This window comes from Brassica rapa, chromosome A09, assembly GCF_000309985.2.
Source record: "Brassica rapa cultivar Chiifu-401-42 chromosome A09, CAAS_Brap_v3.01, whole genome shotgun sequence".
Classification (NCBI taxonomy): domain Eukaryota; kingdom Viridiplantae; phylum Streptophyta; class Magnoliopsida; order Brassicales; family Brassicaceae; genus Brassica; species Brassica rapa.
Window position 1 is genome coordinate 4,452,840 of NC_024803.2, and position 17,370 is coordinate 4,470,209.

A 17,370-nucleotide genomic window follows, 5' to 3' on the forward strand; every position below is an offset into this window, starting at 1 on the left:
AAAAATGGGCTTTTCGGTTGATGGGTCAGCCTGCTTCTGAGTTGCTTTTAAACCAAAGTAATATGTCGTCTCCAATTCTTCACTTTGTTTTCATCGTTACAAATCTCTGCAAATTAGCTTTTAATTGAAGATATTTACAAATTCATGCCTCCCAAGTTAAAACCTCAGCGACTCCATCAAAGTATGTAATCCTACGTTCATCTATCGTCTTTCTCAACACCATATTATGTATGATTTGAGGGTTTGGATGTTTGTGTAGTTGCAGAGACTGATGCTGAGCAACTGGTTAAGAAAGCAAGGACGATGACTACCGAATCCTCAATGAAAGATGCTTTCTTTCTATACGCTGATTATCTCAACAACTTCGTAAGTCTTCTTTCCTCTCTTCCATGTAGAAAAGCTCGATGCTTTATGGGTTTTTGTTTCCGACGTGAAAGATTGAACCTTTGCGTCTAGGGATTGAGTCTTATAGGAGGTCAAAGGTTAAAGGAACGATCTTTCGATATGGAAACTTTGATTCTTCTTCTGCTGAGAGTGGGTTTGAGTCTTATTGGTAGAGATGATTGAGGTAGAGACTAAAGGAATGAACTTTCAATTTGGAAACTCTGATTCTTCATCTGCTAATAGTGGGTTTGTGTATCTTTGTTTAGTAAACCTCACAATGTGGTCTCTTTTGTAGAATGAGAAACAAGAGAGAGAGAGAGAGAGTGGTGAAGGTAAGTCGTGATATCACTATGAACAGCAAAAAAGTCATCTTTCAAGTTCACAGGTAACAGCATCAAACTCTTATGCTCTGTTTTGTTTTGGGTGATAATGTTTTTTTTTTATGTGGGAGACTCAGTAAAGACAACAAAGAAGAGGTTCTGGAGAAAGCAGGGAAAGATTTAGAAGCAGTGAGGGAACAACACTTTTCCCGGCTGATGAAAGAGCTTCAAGGCACTGATTTTTGGAAGCTCCGACGAGCTTACTCCCCAGGGGTCTGTCAGAGGATCATAACCAATCATTCATCTTTCAAATCTACGGTGAACGATGGTAAGTTCATAAATCTTATCTCTTTGTTTCCGTTTAACTTCGAATTCTTCATCATTATTATCGCTGGACGCTCGTGGAAAATCATTGTGGTGATATTGAATCGAATCTCTTTTTTTTTCTATCTGGCACCTCTTCTGTGGTTATAACAGAGAGAGAGAGAGAGATTGATCTGAATCTGTGGTTATGTGAAAGCAATTGAGAGAATGTTTCTTTTTGATTCCAACTCCAAGTGGGTTCTTTTTTTTCTTAATTTTGTTATTTGACGTTTATTTTTTGGTTACACACAGGCTACGCCAATGGTTGCAGGTGCTGCAGTAGCTGCTGCTGCTATAGCTGGTAGATATGGTATACACTCTTGGCAAGCCTTCAAGGCCAGGCCCATCGTGCCTAGAATGCGCAAGTTTGATGAAGGTGGTTTCCAAGCTGCCATGACACAGGCGTGAAGCTGCTCTCATCCTTGGAGTCAGGTCTGTCTTTACTTCTTTTTTTAGTTTGCACCTCGATTTGAAAAATGGTATTAAGATCATTTCATCAAGGCTTATATCAGCTAGATTTAGTTTGTAGTTTAATAATATCATCCACCACGGCCATCATTTACTCTTCTCCAGTAGAGGTATCGTTTTAGCTTATCCACTTCATTGCACTCATGAATATATATATATATATATATATAGCCAACCCAAAAGGTAAAGCTCAATATTTTTTATTTGTTCCTATTTCAGAAAGGCAAGGTGGTGAACTCAAGGGCGTTGATATGCTCCTCCTTGATGCGAAGGTGATAAAAAAAAATCATTATATTCAAATTTCTTGAAATCCAGGTTTAGATGATTTTGGTTTTGTATATTGATTTGGAAATCTTGCGTCTATATTTTTTTTTTAGTTTTAGTGGTTTTATTTACCTTTGCTGATGTAAGATGATTTAGGCTTTGTTTATTGATTTAGAATCTAGAGTTTAAGTGGTTTGGTTTTGTTAATTGATTTTGTCTTTGTTTGCTGATATAATATGATGCAAAGGTAACTTGAATACTTACTTTCTGTTATAGAGGATTAATAGATTTGATATTTGGTGTTTGTTGTAATTTGTTTAATATACTCCTGTCGCAGACTCGCTGGCCACAATCATCTAGAGGTCAATCAACCTTCAAACTGTCTTCACTCTTCCAACATATCTTGCAAGAAGGCTTGGTGTATGGGTTAAGTGGTTTCAATGTTGCGAGAAGCAATCCGATTTAAGTTTATCGTGGAATTCACAGCCACAGCTGAGCCAAGCCCGGAGGAGAGCTTCAGGTTCTGCAAATACGAATCTCATGTCATTTGCCAGGTTTGAATAGCTACAAATTCCTTGCCACACACCATATAATAATTAATTATTTCACAGATAAGTAGCGTATGTGTTTATCTTGGTCATCAGATATTGTTGGAGAGATTAGGGGCATCAAACCCATGTAAACTGATAGAACGATTTGTGTTCCTTCAGCCTTCTTCTTCAAGCCCTTATGATTCTGTATCTGAAAGAAAGATAGAAAGTTCTCGGTATAGCTCAATGAGTCCCCACCTGATCAAAAGATCCCATTTCACCACGAGATGGCTCAGGTCTGTTTTTAAAAAGGTTTTATTTTTTTTTTATTAATGAATATATAAAAGATTGGATCTTTGAAGATGTTTGTGTTTGTTGTTAGGTTCCTGAGTTTCCATCAAAGTTGTTCTTTTACTGCGAGGTAGAGCCCAACTCTGGAGGAGAGACACCTCTCGTGTTGAGTCACGTTGTGTACGAGAGAATGAAGGAGAAGCATCCAGAGTTTGTGCAGAGGTTGGAGGAACATGGTTTGGTCTACGTCAGGGTTTTAGGTGAAGATGATGATCCTTCTTCACCCATCGGCCGTGGCTGGAAATCAACATTCTTGACTCATGACAAAAACGTTGCTGAGGAAAGGTAACTTTAACTTCATCATCTCATAATAGTCTCTCTCTTAATAACACTAAGGACTTTGAATCAACAGGGCGGCTAAGCTGGGAATGAAACTGGAGTGGACCGAGGAAGGAGGAGCCAAGACTGTAATGGGTCCAATCCCAGCGATCAAGTTTGACGAGTCGAGGAACCGTAAAGTATGGTTCAACAGCATGGTGGCTGCTTACACATGGTGGGAGGATAAGAGGAATGATCCAAGAAAGACTGTGACTTTTGGAGATTGGGAGCCTTTACCTAAAGATATAGTCCATGACTGTCTTAGGATACTCGAAGAAGAATGTGTTGCTGTTCCGTGGCAGAGAGGAGATGTTCTGCTTATAGACAACTGGGCTGTTCTTCACTCACGTAGACCGTTTGAATCAATTTCTGAACAAGCAACAACCTCCTTCTACACAATTCCGTTAACACTACTCTTTTGTATATAACTTTGGTTCACCGCCACTTCATATATACTTACATGTTTCATGCAGTTTACCAGAGCAATAAAGCTCAGAGCACTCAACGCCTCATGGCAGCAATAAAGCTTGACGATAGGTAGTTGATAAACCAGTTCTTTATCACTAAAATAATTTAAGTTATTCAATAAAATATATCAATAAATTAATATATTTTGGTGTTAGCTATATTATCTAAATTTATAATAATATTTTAATGACGTATATAACATTATTAGAGAATTTGGTATATTGTAAATAATTAAACCAAATTAGTATAACTGTATAAATAATGAACCGAATTGTTTTTTTTTAGCTCATGGGAATACACTGACGTCAATAACAGTAGAATAAATTCTTATATATACGATATGAATAAATATCAAATGTTTCATCTATGAAAAGAGGTGTAAATTAATTATATTGCATGGTAAGAACATTTATGTTGAAGTAAAAAAAAAACAAAAAGTTGTCTAAATTTTTTTTTAAGAAAATCATGTGTTAAATAAATCATAATTTCTTAGATAACATATTTTTATTTTTAAATTAGAAATAGAAATGAATATTTCTTTTTTAATATTTCTTAAGATTAATTTTGAAAATTAAATAAATTAAAAATTGTTATTATAATTAAAATATTTTTAAAAGTATTTTATATAATTTTTAATTTTTGTTTACAATCAAAACTAAACTACAATTTAGTTTCTAATTATACTGTCATAATTAAAATGTTAATTAAATAATTTCGAAAATATAGCTTTAAAAGATTCTAAAAGATATTTGAAAGATTTGGTTAGACATTTTATTAAGATATTTATTAGTATTTTAAATAAAAATAAATATATTATAATTAAGTTATGTAAAATTTCATAAATATTTTAAGAATTTTCCAAATAAAAAAATCACACATAAAAGGTGTCATGACTTCTATTTTAATAGATTATATATAAATAAATCCATATAAATTTTTGAATAACCATATAATGAAAAGCAAAGGAGAATACAATTTATAAAAACACAAATAAAAATAGAAACTCCGTATTGATCCTAACCAAAAAAATATAAATCATTATAAATCTAACAATTTCTTATACTGAGAACTTAAATAGGTCTTTTATAAAAACAAAAAAAGAACTCAAATGGGTAAAGATGAGGAATTGGATTATAACTAAGACTTAATTAGTTTTTGTTAATTCTATTTTATTTTAGATATTAAAAACAATAAAGTTTAATTTAAATAGCTTCAAAGTCATAAATTATTTTATTTTTCAATTCTGTAAAAAATATACATGTATATGTACTTTAAAAAAACACCACATGTATATGTACTTAAATAAAATAATATGCAAATTTATATTTTATTAATTTTATGCAAAAACCCGGGCGTAGCCCGGGAAAGGTTCTAGTCTGTATAAATTGAAGACTAGAGGTGTGGAGCTAAATTCAAGTGCTAAATGCATACGGTTTGAAATGTTCATACTAACTATTGGAATCTTTAGACTTGCGAGGAGTACATGTTTTAGGAATATATCATAATATGCTTTTTTTCAAACAATTGACAAAATATTAATTTGACTTGACTCTAATTTTTTCTTTATGAAATCGAGCCATTCGTATGTCATATGCAGAAACTAAATGGCCTACAAGGTCAGACTTGGCACATCTTACCTTTGAAACATAATAAAGCTAGTAGCCAAAGAAGATCCTATCAAATGCAAAAAAAAAAAAGATCAACCAATATATTTGATAAATCAATTTTCATGTGATTTTAGTACACAATGATAGTGATTGGTGAAGAACCAGCAGCCAATATTATGTAAAATAAAAATTTTAATATTATATATCTATTCTATTCAATGGCATTTAATTAGAGAATATTCCGTTATGGAAACAAAATTGTCCAAAATACCCATAGAAGGTTCAACGAATTTCGCATCCTCCATACGCGTTGGGTCCCATATGTGACGTCACTCCCTCCCTATAAAAGCCAACCATCTGCAACCTTTCATCTCGGTTTAAAACACCAAAGAAACAAATAACAAACACTTTCTCTCTCCTATCCTGCCAAAAAAAAAATAAAAAAATCAAAAACAAACTTAAAGCAAAAACCCCTAACAATGGTGGTGGCCGTTGATGCTAACGAGAAGAAAAGTGGAAGCAGTCTTAAGTTTCTATGCAGCTACGGCGGCAAAATCCTCCCTCGTTCCACCGACGGGAAGCTCCGTTACGTCGGAGGTCACACCAGAGTCCTCTCCCTCGATCCTTCCATCTCTTTCGAAGGTTCGTTTCAATCTCTGTTTATAATCAATCGAATCGATTTTGATTTTTTTTTCCTCACAGAGCTCACGAAGAAACTACTTGAATTCTGCGGATACTCCGTCGATCTCCGATGTCAGTTACCTAACGGCGATCTCGAGACTCTAATCTCCGTCAAATCGGACGAGGAGCTAACGAACATCGTCGAATTACACAATCGCGTCTCAGGAGCCAAAATCAAAGCCGTTCTAACGCCTCCTCGTAGTCATAAATCGCCGTCGTGTTCAAGCGGCGGCGGCGGCGATCGATCTCCGAACTCTCCGTTCTCCGTCACGCCGTCCCCGCCGAACTCGCCGGCGTTAGCGTACGGGAGGTGTCTACAGTCTCGGTATTGTCTACCTCCGACGGATCTCGCTAGAAGATTCCATCAGAGATCCGGAGAATCGTATTGCTACGCTTGTCGTGTTCACAAAGGCTCTAGACTCATCTGGCATTGACGGATACTGAAGGAAAAATTAAAATAAATTCGGGAAAATGCGAAATTAAGAAATTGAAAGTTTTACGATGTGTTTGTTTTGAGAAGAGAGAATTAATTTTTTCCTTTTCCATTAATGGTGGGAGACGTGACCAGCGGTGAAATTATAATTTAGACGGAGAACGTGACGGAAATTTTTGACCGTTACGAACCGTTAAGAGTTGCAGTTACCACGTGTTCGCACGTACGACGTTGTTTTTATATACGTGGTACGTGGCGGACAGAGAGAGATTTTAGCGTGTCTTTGTGCGAGATTTACACGCGTGTAGGCTAGTGGATTCGTTAGTTCAGCTCGTAGCAGCATTGTTTAATTTTTTTTTTACTTAACGAGGTTTCTTTTAGTCTTGGGCGTTTTGGCTTCTTTGATAATGACAGAAGTAATTATTTTATTGTTTCAATTTTTTAGTCCCACTTGAGAAAAAGAAAATAGTTCAATATTTTATTCTAATTTCGTTTTGGATTTTTGTATGCATTAAACATCGTTAAATTTTACATTTATCTCTAGTTGATATATTTTTATTTGATTATGTTCATTAAAACACATGAGCAAAATTAGAAAAGTTATCAAGTAAATATATTAAATGATATTTAAAATGAAATAAATTTTAAACTTTAAAACAACTATTAATATAAGAGAAGTGGTATTAGTTCTATTAATTAATCAGAGCACACGAGAAAGAAAACATTTGTAACGGCGTATTTTAGTTGACTACCAAGTTCCCTGCAACTTGGGAATGAGACAGGCTGAAGACTAAAGAATGGAGAGTTTGGTGAGCAACTTGTCCCACTCTTAGTTTATATAATTGAAAACTTGAATCACACAAAAGAAATATAAATTAGGTGTTGTTGTTCAATAATAATAAGAGAATGACCTTTCAAGTAGGAGCAGTACCACACATATCTCCTTGTTTCTTTTAAACTAATTACAACTTTTGTTTTTCTTTGTTGAAAAATCAACCACACAGGACACAAAATTGGGCTCCCTTTTCAATTTATTGGCACAAAAAGGCTCAACCTTTCTGCCAATACATGTTCTTTAAATTTCATACTAGATTCTGACCCGCCCTTCAGAAGGGCGGGTATATTTTTTATGTTAAAAAGTAGAAGATTGATATTTTTTGTTGAAAAATTATTTTACGTAATAAAAAGTATAATTTTTAATAAATTATGTATTATATTTTTTATGAAATTTGTCTTAAGTTTATTTAGATGACTTATTTTTGTTATTTTAAATATGACTAAATTTTTGAAGATTCCAAATAATTATAATCCGTATTATGATTTTGTTTATTTAGCCCGTTATTAAACTTAAACTGATTTTATTTTTAATATTTTAATTTAAATAAAATGTTTTATATTATTAACCCGCTCTGTATTTATATAAATCATTTTGTGTGTTTTAAACTTTTTTCTATAATTTTATTAAATAAAGTTTATATAATTTATTTTTTTACTTTAAAATGAAACTATTTTTTAAAAGATTTGAGGTAATTCAGATCCGCATTACGTTTTATTGATTTAATCATTTGTTATTCAATTTGATTTTATTTTAGTGGTTTAATTAATAAATATTAAATTAATATAAATAATAATTATTAATAAATAATTAATGAGTCTTGAAAAGTTGAAATGGTTAATCTTAAAAGTACTATTTATTAAATAATGGGATAGCAAATGTAAATCTTCGTTAGTTCAGTGGCGTCCTGAGTTGTTTTTAATACCCTGAACACGGGTTCAAAACCCAATCTGTGATTTTTTTTGCTAAATATCATTTTTTTCTTTAATAAGATGTAAATTACCAGTTTGTCCCCGTCTTCTATCCTCATCCCATGCGACTTTCAGACCTACTTTTCAGCCGTCAATGTCATTTTCCATTGATTATCATCGTTTTCCTTTGTTATTAACATAGTTTTGAATCATTTATGATAGATCTACCACTAAACATTCGATTTTAAACCATCAAAACTCAAAAAGCAGCAACGAAAAAAATACAAAAATATGATTAAAATCCAGATTTGTTGCCATGTATACGTAGCTCTTTAAAATTGGAGTCTAAAAGTGGTTATCGAAAGTGGCGAAATATTTAGATGCTATATATTTTAGATGCAGGCAGTTTGACCCACGTAAATGCTTAGAAGGTAGTTATAGAAGTTAGTTACATCATATATTTAGATAATTATTTAAATTCAGTTATAAAATATGTTGGACATAACTTTTTATCAATGGGTCACACTGCTGTTTTAATAGAATAGATTTTTGGGCAAACTAGTTTTTCCACAGCATTAATACCAGTCAACTTTAACATTTTCAAGGTAAAAAATAACCATCATGAAACCAAGACAATTAATAATCCATGACTAAAACTCTGAGGCCAAACCGTTTCAACTTGTTCCCACCTTCCAAAGACAGAATCACAGTTGTTTTGGCACCATAAGATTTAGAAAAATGTATCCACCAAATCAAAAGCTAATGCCATCATTAAACTTCTTTTTTACTCCATTTGTTGTGGAGGTTGTTACTTAACGGGTTTCTTGCTCGAACTCTTCACCATCTGATTCCTCTCCATTGTCTGCATCATCGTCATCATCTGCTTCATCATCATCGTCTTCTTCTTGTTGGTTGTCAACGACGGGTTTTCCTACTACGGGTAAGCTAGGACTCATCTTTCTTATCTCGTTGCACTGCACCAAACCAAGACAACAAGAGTTTACTCAAAACATACTTTGCCATTCACAAGAACAAACATTGAAACTGACAATCCATCTCCCTTTTCATCTCCCAAGTCTATGATCAAACAATCTAATATTATGTAAAAATACAAACCTCAAATTCGAAGTCAAACACAAAGATTAATCCTTTATTTCAAAAACCCAGAAGTTATCATTCACGATTGTCACTCCAATTCATCTTACGGAATCAAATAGTTGGGTTTGGCCAATTAAGTTTCCAGTTATAAGCTGAAACTCAAACGAAAGAATACAGAGAAGAGAATATAAACCTTTTCTTCGAACTCAGCTTCTTCCATAGCCAGAAGAATCTCTTCGTTCGGAGGCTGGGGCCACTGTATAGGCAGCAGATGCGACGCCGGAATCGTCTTCGTCGATGACGGGAACTGACTCATCAACGTCGGAAACTGTAACATTACTCTCTCTCTCTAAAAATCGAAGGTCTAATAACAATCATAATCAAAACGCTGCGTATTTGTTATAAGGACTCAGCCTTTAGTTAATATTATTGGGCTTTCACCCACGTAGCCTATTAAAACAGAATTAATTGACCCAACATATTGTTTGTCTACTGTACATAAAGAACTTATGTGAAGTGAAAGTGAAACACACACACAACACAGTGAAAGTACTTGTCATACTCGTATGCATTTCGATTAATCCACCGTTGAATAAGAAATAAAGTATTTAGTGGTAGATATAGTGGGGATTTTGCTTTAGATATTGTAGAAGACTTGTTTTTAAAGCGAAGGCCCATTTGGCCCACTCTATCATTTATAGGTTGGGGAAAAATCTTTAAATTAATTTCTTTTTTCTAGAAGTTCAGGAAATACTAGAGCAAGTTTATCGGGGAGATTAAGAGAGAATATCAGCTATTGAAAGAAAATTTAAAATAATAAAAAAGCATGCGATATGTTAAGAAAAGTTCTCACTAGGGAACCTTCAGGTTGTAACAATTACCACCAAATTGTTGGCTTAAATTTTGTTAGAAAGGAAAATTTTATTTTATCATTTAAAACCTTTTTTTTATTTTTCTTAGAAACTTTAATAGTTTCTTGGCGATGAGGCTGCCCTTATCCATTGTATAACTCGCATGTCATTCATTTTCACTGTTGTTTAAGTCCGGCCTCTAATCCTAATAAAAAAAGTTTGATCATATTTTGTTTACCTTATCAAGTCACGTAGCATGTGGAGATGGATACGTGTTCAAAAAAAAAAAAAAAAGCATGTGGAGATGGATATGAACAATAGTCAATAATATAAGGAAGCTAATTATAGATAAAATATTGACTAAGAATCTTGCAAGAAAAAGTTCGGTGAATAGTTGTAAAGCCTTACATTGTGTTGAAAAACTTAGGGTAAAATGAAAAAGCATCAAATATTGACTATGAATCTTGCAAGAAAATGTTAACTAAATAGTTGTAAAGGCTGTACATTGTGTAGGAAAACTTAGGGTAAATTGAAAAGCATCACATTATTATTTACAAAAGGCCGAACACAACTTTAAAAAGCTTTACTCTTTATTACCTTTTTTCCACACCCCATTTCCTGTGAGAATGAAACTTAGCATGCGGGAATATAACTATACGGCTTTGCTTCTGAAAAAACGACACAAAACTTATCTTTATATGACTCACACACATTTATACAAGTCTTTGAATCTGTGTACGTATATCTATCTATTTTACAGTATATATATGTTGGTTGACATCAGTTTGAAAATATAATAAGCAATATGTTTCTTGCTTCAAATCTTCCTCAAAAGCTTGTGTTCTTGATCTTGGTTTGTCTCGGTGAGAGTGAAGATGATGACGCTGGAAGCTCTTGTCCTGGTTAAGTCACGTTGAGGTCATCTACTCCATTGATGAAGCTAAGTGGGGAATAAGCATTCCTGGTCCGAATTGACTTCACTTTTAAATCTTATTACATATGTCTTTTATAATAACTCAATGTTGTTAGTTAAAGTTGGTATGTTTTAATCACTTACGTGTGTGTTTAACTCACTGAATGTACGGTAGCATTTTTATCATAAAGTAATCAAAGGCTTATGCTTCGGAATATAAGATTTCACATGAATTTAAATACGTCTAGCTAGAGATTACATTATAAACAACAAGCTTCCAAAACATGTTTTCAAAGAATTTTCTTTAAGTGTTCATAACCAAAACGAACCTCCGAGAGTTTTCAAGAACTTATGATTTTAATTCCGAAGCAGAAAATGGACATTTAACAAAGTTTTATACTACCTGATTGCTAAATGCATAGAAAACTAGATGTACAAGGCCTCCTTGAGGTTCTCTCTTTTTGTTTCTTTTAAGTTGGGTTGCTGTCTGTTTCTTATATCTCTATAAATTGTTGTTTAACAGAGAATGGTATGAAATATTAAACATTAATACCAAAAAAAAGAGTTGTTTAACAGCAACATTGTTAAATCTTCAGAAAATGGTAAGCTTAACATTTTACCAAAAAAACTAGATGTACATATGAAATAATGAAGAGAAGAAACCCAAAAACAACATGAAGTCCTCATCATACACCTCTCGTGGTGGCATTGGAGAAATCACTAATCAAACACATAAGCCGTTTTTCAAAAAAAGAAAAAAAACACATGACCCGTACTACAATACCATCAAAGATCACTGAATACCAAGAAAATCAAGAATCTCAAATCGATTTTTTCTTCTCTCTAACGAATAAGACCTTCCTTGTTTTATTCTGAATGTATAGATTGCTACATTTGTGTGAAGCAGCGACCATGCTATGTGAATGACTCATTGATTATAATAATACTTTTTAATCACGGCCAAAATAATTCCTTAAGAAAAATACAAAACATATAAATTAAAGAAAATATTCAATTTCATGGTCCCCTTCCTTTTGTCTTCTTCCGACACACAATTTGCTTAAGACATTTATGTACTAGACTGCAAACCAAATCTACTTCATTGAATTTCTTGGTGCGCCGTAGTAATGGCGGACAAGACCAGAGGAACGACCCTGTTCGTCTTCTTTCGTTTCTCCGCGTTCTTGTTTTGTCTCCTCCTAGCTCCGGTTCCGACATCGTCACACCGTCCCAAACTCAGGTTCGGTCTGAACGGCGAGTTCAAGATTCTCCAAGTTGCCGATATGCACTTCGCAAACGGCGCAACTACTCGCTGTCTCGATGTTCTTCCTCCCCAGAAAGCTCACTGCTCCGACCTCAACACCACCGTCTTCATGTCTCGAGTCATCGCCGCCGAGAAACCTGACCTCATCGTCTTCACCGGTAAAAAAACTTTAAATTAAAAAAAAAACCCAAACTTTAAACTAAAAATCCAAACTTTAAATTAAAGTGATTATCTTTTGGGTCTCGTGTTCATTCTCAGGTGATAATATATTTGGGTTTGATGTTAAGGACCCTGTGAAGTCAATGAACGCTGCTTTTGCTCCAGCGATTGCCTCTAAGATCCCATGGGTTGCTATATTAGGAAACCATGATCAAGAATCTACTTTGACACGACAAGAACTGATGAAACACATCGTGAAGCTTCCCAACACTTTGTCTCAAGTGAACCCTCCTGAGGCTGCTCATTACATTGATGGGTTTGGTAACTACAATCTCCAGATCCGTGGAGCTGCTGAGTCCAGTCTACAGAACAAATCTGTTCTCAATCTTTATTTTCTGGACAGTGGAGATTACTCTAGCGTTCCTTACATGGAAGGTTATGATTGGGTCAAGACTTCTCAGCAGTTTTGGTTTGAGAGAACTTCAAAACGTCTCCAGGTATACCACCACCAACAATGAACAATCAAATCTCTTTGTCTCATTTATCCCTGCGGATTCGAATAAAACCAAACCAAAAAAGTTCGGTTTTCGGTTCACTTTCGGTTTGGTTCAAAAAGCTTTTCAAAATCAATTCGGTTTAGTTAACCGAACAATTATTTTTTTTTAAAGAAATTGTACCAAAACTAATCCAATTTATATCGAAAATGGATCGATGTTAACTAATAATCTATTAAACTTAGCCAAATTAAACGATTTTAACAGAAAATACCCGATTTTAATCGATTTTAATGAAATTTTCTTTTTTTCAAAGACATAATTCGGCTATTTCGGTTTTGAAATTGGAAACCAAAATTAACCGAAAACCGAATCGAAATATTATTCGGTTAACTTCAAAATTATTTTTAAAACTTTGGTTAACCGAAAACCAAAAAATTCTGGCCTAGTCTCATTGATCTCTAACCCTTTGGTTTTGATGATGATTGCAGAGAGTGTACAACGCAGAGCCTAATCCTCAGCAAGGTACAGCTCCAGGACTAGCTTACTTCCACATTCCATTACCAGAGTTTTGGAGTTTCGACTCAAAGAACGCGACAAAAGGAGTGAGACAAGAAGGAACATACTCAGCTTCCACAAACTCTGGTTTCTTCACAACGTTGGTAACTAGAGGAGATGTGAAGTCAGTGTTTGTGGGTCATGACCATGTCAACGACTTTTGTGGTAAACTCAAAGGTTTGAACTTATGCTATGGTGGTGGGTTTGGTTACCATGCGTATGGTAAAGCTGGGTGGGAAAGGAGAGCTAGAGTTGTGGTTGCTGAGTTGAATAAGAAGAAGGGAGATGTGAAAGCGATTAGGACATGGAAGAGGCTTGATGATCAGCATCTCTCTGTTATCGATGCTCAGGTTCTTTGGACCAGTTCTGTGAACGGATCAGTTGCTTCTCGTTTATGACTATATGTGGTTTGTATGTTTTATCTGAGTACAATGTTTTGAGTTTGGTAGAAACTGTTTTGGTTTCATATTAGTTTGATGCAACTTTGGTTTGATTCGTTTTAGTTAGACATTTAACTCAAGTAACCTTTGATCATCTCAGCTTTACATTTATAATGTAGAACAATACAATTGCAAATTTTTAGCAAGTGGCCCGTATAGCTCAGTGGTAGAGCGTCAGTCTTGTAAACTGAAGGTCCGTAGTTCGATCCTGCTTGTGGGCACTTTTTAAAATTTTCATTGTTCCTAGTTCTTGCCAAACGACGTCGTCTAACAGTGCTCAACTCTGCCGTTTTGACATTTGAACTGAAAAGGCCCAAAAATGAAACACATGTTGCTAGTACTAGTATGGTTTCTTCATATTTGTATCAATCTATGGGTAAATATAAGTATATTTTGTGATTGTATAAACTATTTGAATGTGTACTTGTCATGATGCTTCACTTATATCTCCTGCTTCCATCTGTTAGTTTATTTAATATGATGTTGTGCCTTCAGACCAACTAATGAGGGTTGAACCAGTTTGATTCTTTAGGTAGCTAAGTGTTTTTTTTTGACAAGTATGTAAAGGTAGCTAAGTGTTAACATTCATCAAAACTTAAAAGATGAAAGTTTGCATGTTAAGATGTTTACATAAACAATCATAATCCATAGTAGAGGATTCATTGAGTTTGGTGTGTATCCAGGGAAGCTGCATTGCTAGGATTCAAATAAAACGAAATTGTAGTTGATCTTGAAGAACAGGTAAGCTTATTCTATATTAATGGAGCATTTAACGAGTGTTAATTAGTAATGTGTTGAGTTATATACGTAGTAAACTTTGCCGACTGAAATAACTCTAGCCGACGCAACGACCAAAATAAAATGTAACCAACCCCTTGTTCACTTTTTTCATCAAGATTATTACATAACTAGCTTTCATGTGCTAGTTTCATTATATTATATATATACACACACAATACACGCTGGTGAGGTCAGCAGTGAGAACCTTTTTTGCAGCTGAGTGCACCCGATGCTATAGTTATCTCACCAACGTGAGAGGACGGTCTAGCAGCTAGGCTTGAGGCTTTCGAATAGCTTGACGATTTACCTGGCCCAGCTCCAGAAAGTGTAAAGAATGCACCGTTAAGCATTAGATCTCCTTCTGATCTCCAGTTCCAGTGACTCCACTCGCTTTCTGGCGCATCCTCATGCTTGGTTACCTTTTTTTTTCCAACAAACATGTTATAGTATTATAAATTTGAATGAAATAAAATCACATTTTAGTTAGTTAAGTTAAAAACATGATTACCTCTTTGTCAAAAGGGCCATTAGGAGCAAGAAAGCGGTTGCCTTGAGAGTTGATGGTAGGATTAGCACTTCCTCCAATGGCATACATCTCCCAATGTGTATAGTCATTGTTCACCACATGAAAATATCCATGTCGACACCTACATACATTATATACACATAATTTTTTCATTACTTTGTTAAAAGCAAAACTAACATGCTCTACTTATAGAAGCAGTTTTAACTCTCTAAATTGATCTACATCTATAATTAAAATATGAGCAAAATGTTAACTCAACTAAGAGCATCATCAGTGATTAAAATGTTGTGAGTTTCTAAAAAAAATATAAAAGATTCATGCTTTATTTATTTATTTATTTTTATTTCTTTATAAATCAATCAACCACTAACCTATTGACAAGTTTTGTGAAGAACAAAGTATTTTTTTTCTCCTAATTGTAGTTATTTTAGAATAAGAGACTCTATGAAAACTTCACCATTTTAAGTGCTCTAACCTAACTACTTTACAGTAGATTAAGACATTATAATTTATTTCGCTTGATCGATCTTTATACGTAAGAAACTAACAAGATAGCTGGACTTTAATGCAGTATTTGTGTTGGTTTTGCTATTTTCTTATAAGAGAATGTCCACCGACAATATAGTATAGTGATATACTTCACCTTTATAGTTTGTGCTACATATATCAACATATAGCCACACATAGGTTGTTTTGATAAATAAAATAATTTGAATACATTTTCTCAAAAAAAATAAATTTTGAATACCTTGGCATTCTTTGGACGAGGCCTTCTCCAAAATGGTTAAAAGCGATAGTGACTTGCATGTTCTTGTCTTGCACATACGTGTCGCTATGTCCCAATAACATAACCTTATTGTGATGCGTCAAGTAATTATTAGAGATCGTTATAGCCGTTGATCCACGTATCGCATCAATCAACCCATCGTTACAATTCGAGAGCGAGCAATGATCAACCCATACGTGACTCCCACCGAAGATCGACACACCGTCACCGTCCGATATCGTTCGCCACCCGTAATGCTCTGGAGAGTCTCGTACGTAAGTGTTCCCACCTTGTTTACAATCATGTATATGCAAACCGTGGATTATAATGTTGGTCACATATTGTATGGTTATGCACGGTCCACCAGAGATGTGTACGGATGCTCCTCGACCGTCTAGGGTTTTGAAAGAATTCATTATGAGTTCTTCTTTTAGTTGGATCGTCATGTCACGGATAAATATGATCCAAAGCGGTTGGTCTTGGATCACTGCGTATCTTAGAGTTCCGGGTTTAGGGTTTACTGGATCGTCGTTTCCTGGATCGGTGACCACGTAGAACTCACCGTCACGACCACCGATTGCGTTTTTGCCAAAACCGATTCCACAATCAGCTAACTGTTTCCGGTTTTTCTCCCAATCTTTGTCGCATCGCCAACAATCATCGATTGGATTACCGGTCTCACACGAGAAGTATCCTAAGTTCCTTCTTGATATAGACTCGTTTATTTGCCTATAATATAACCAATCAACATCAACTAAATATAAAATATCCGCATTGCTCTTGACGTCGTTAATTAATCTACTCATAATTAACATACGTAACTAGCTAATGCAGCAGCAAGTGAACATGTTTGTTTATGATAAGAATAAAATGGCATAATCACCCTTGCATGGAAAGAACTTGAAAACACTTTTTAGGCTAAATATTTCAAGTGTATACAAACATTGTATTCTTGAAGAGTGTATAATTGTGTCACAATACCTGTGTACTTCCTCAACGACGAGCTCGGGGTCAGAAACGGGCAAAGACAAAGCCACTGCGGAGAAGAAAATGCAGTAGAGAAAGACAAGTGTAAAGGATGCATGTGATGAAACTAGCATTGTGTTCTTGGCTTCTTGCTGTAGATAAAGTTTTAAGGTTTTAGGATGAAACATATGAGTGAAGGGAGAAAGACAAAGAAACATATAGACTATATAGCATAAGATAACCACCTTGGGTGACTTAATGCGCATGCAAGTTGAGCTTAATTGGACCCACTTTTTCTTAGCTATTCTTTTTCTTTAATCTCAAATCTCAATACATTAAATAGTTTTTCCTGTGTTATAATGGAAATCAACCTAAATCATATAGGAGAAACACATTGCTCATTAAGAATTGATCTATATGATTATACCAAACATAAGATAAAAAGTTCAAATCCTAATCAAGGGTATACGGAAATAGTTCTGATTTCTATTTATAACAAACCAAGAAAAGAAGCAAAACCCATTAGTTTCCACTGATACAATGGATCCGTCATCATTGTAAATGTAATTATCTCAACCATCCAAGCAATTATAATCTAACCCTTGCTGAGCCAGTGACATTA

At 34.5% G+C, this 17,370-nt stretch overlaps 6 protein-coding genes and 1 non-coding gene across 16 annotated transcripts; 5 read left to right on the forward strand and 2 right to left on the reverse strand.

Annotated features, from left to right (window-relative positions):
* Nucleotides 1-20: 20 nt before the first annotated feature.
* Nucleotides 21-1,475, forward strand: LOC103837457. Its single transcript, XM_033280658.1, has 5 exons — nt 21-57; nt 260-366; nt 438-553; nt 842-977; nt 1,320-1,475. Exons 1-5 carry the CDS (start codon nt 21-23, stop codon nt 1,473-1,475), a joined length of 552 nt encoding a protein of 183 aa, XP_033136549.1.
* On the forward strand, nt 29-3,498 carry LOC103848741 (clavaminate synthase-like protein At3g21360). Of its 10 annotated transcripts, none has more exons than XM_033281282.1 (7): nt 41-181; nt 260-366; nt 457-568; nt 680-769; nt 836-2,625; nt 2,712-2,965; nt 3,033-3,498. In XM_033281282.1, the coding sequence occupies exons 5-7, from the start codon at nt 2,617-2,619 to the stop codon at nt 3,424-3,426; spliced, it is 657 nt and encodes a 218-aa protein (XP_033137173.1). In that variant the 5' UTR covers nt 41-181; nt 260-366; nt 457-568; nt 680-769; nt 836-2,616; the 3' UTR covers nt 3,427-3,498. The 10 variants fall into 10 exon arrangements, with proteins under 10 accessions (XP_033137180.1, XP_033137173.1, XP_033137172.1 ...); XM_033281285.1 differs by having other exon boundaries at nt 130-568; nt 836-1,645; nt 1,755-1,807; nt 2,137-2,625; XM_033281286.1 differs by having other exon boundaries at nt 132-568; nt 836-1,499; nt 1,755-1,807; nt 2,137-2,625.
* Nucleotides 3,499-5,017: 1,519 nt separating this feature from the next.
* On the forward strand, nt 5,018-6,663 carry LOC103837458. Its single transcript, XM_009113818.3, has 2 exons — nt 5,018-5,715; nt 5,776-6,663. The coding sequence occupies exons 1-2, from the start codon at nt 5,553-5,555 to the stop codon at nt 6,186-6,188; spliced, it is 576 nt and encodes a 191-aa protein (XP_009112066.2). The 5' UTR covers nt 5,018-5,552; the 3' UTR covers nt 6,189-6,663.
* A 1,799-nt stretch (nt 6,664-8,462) lies between these two features.
* LOC103837459 (nucleolin) lies at nt 8,463-11,556 on the reverse strand. Its single transcript, XM_009113819.3, has 2 exons — nt 9,225-11,556; nt 8,463-8,907 (listed from the first exon to the last, which is right to left on the reverse strand). Exons 1-2 carry the CDS (start codon nt 9,366-9,368, stop codon nt 8,746-8,748), a joined length of 306 nt encoding a protein of 101 aa, XP_009112067.1. The 5' UTR covers nt 9,369-11,556; the 3' UTR covers nt 8,463-8,745.
* A 305-nt stretch (nt 11,557-11,861) lies between these two features.
* On the forward strand, nt 11,862-13,765 carry LOC103837460 (probable inactive purple acid phosphatase 29). The gene is made up of 3 exons (XM_009113820.3): nt 11,862-12,217; nt 12,318-12,715; nt 13,204-13,765. The coding sequence occupies exons 1-3, from the start codon at nt 11,923-11,925 to the stop codon at nt 13,666-13,668; spliced, it is 1,158 nt and encodes a 385-aa protein (XP_009112068.1). The 5' UTR covers nt 11,862-11,922; the 3' UTR covers nt 13,669-13,765.
* Nucleotides 13,766-13,859: 94 nt separating this feature from the next.
* On the forward strand, nt 13,860-13,931 carry TRNAT-UGU. The gene has a single exon. It is a non-coding gene; the product is annotated as a tRNA-Thr (tRNA).
* A 583-nt stretch (nt 13,932-14,514) lies between these two features.
* On the reverse strand, nt 14,515-17,006 carry LOC103837461 (probable pectate lyase 22). Its single transcript, XM_009113821.3, has 4 exons — nt 16,764-17,006; nt 15,765-16,511; nt 14,999-15,137; nt 14,515-14,909 (listed from the first exon to the last, which is right to left on the reverse strand). Exons 1-4 carry the CDS (start codon nt 16,964-16,966, stop codon nt 14,682-14,684), a joined length of 1,317 nt encoding a protein of 438 aa, XP_009112069.2. The 5' UTR covers nt 16,967-17,006; the 3' UTR covers nt 14,515-14,681.
* Nucleotides 17,007-17,370: the final 364 nt, after the last annotated feature.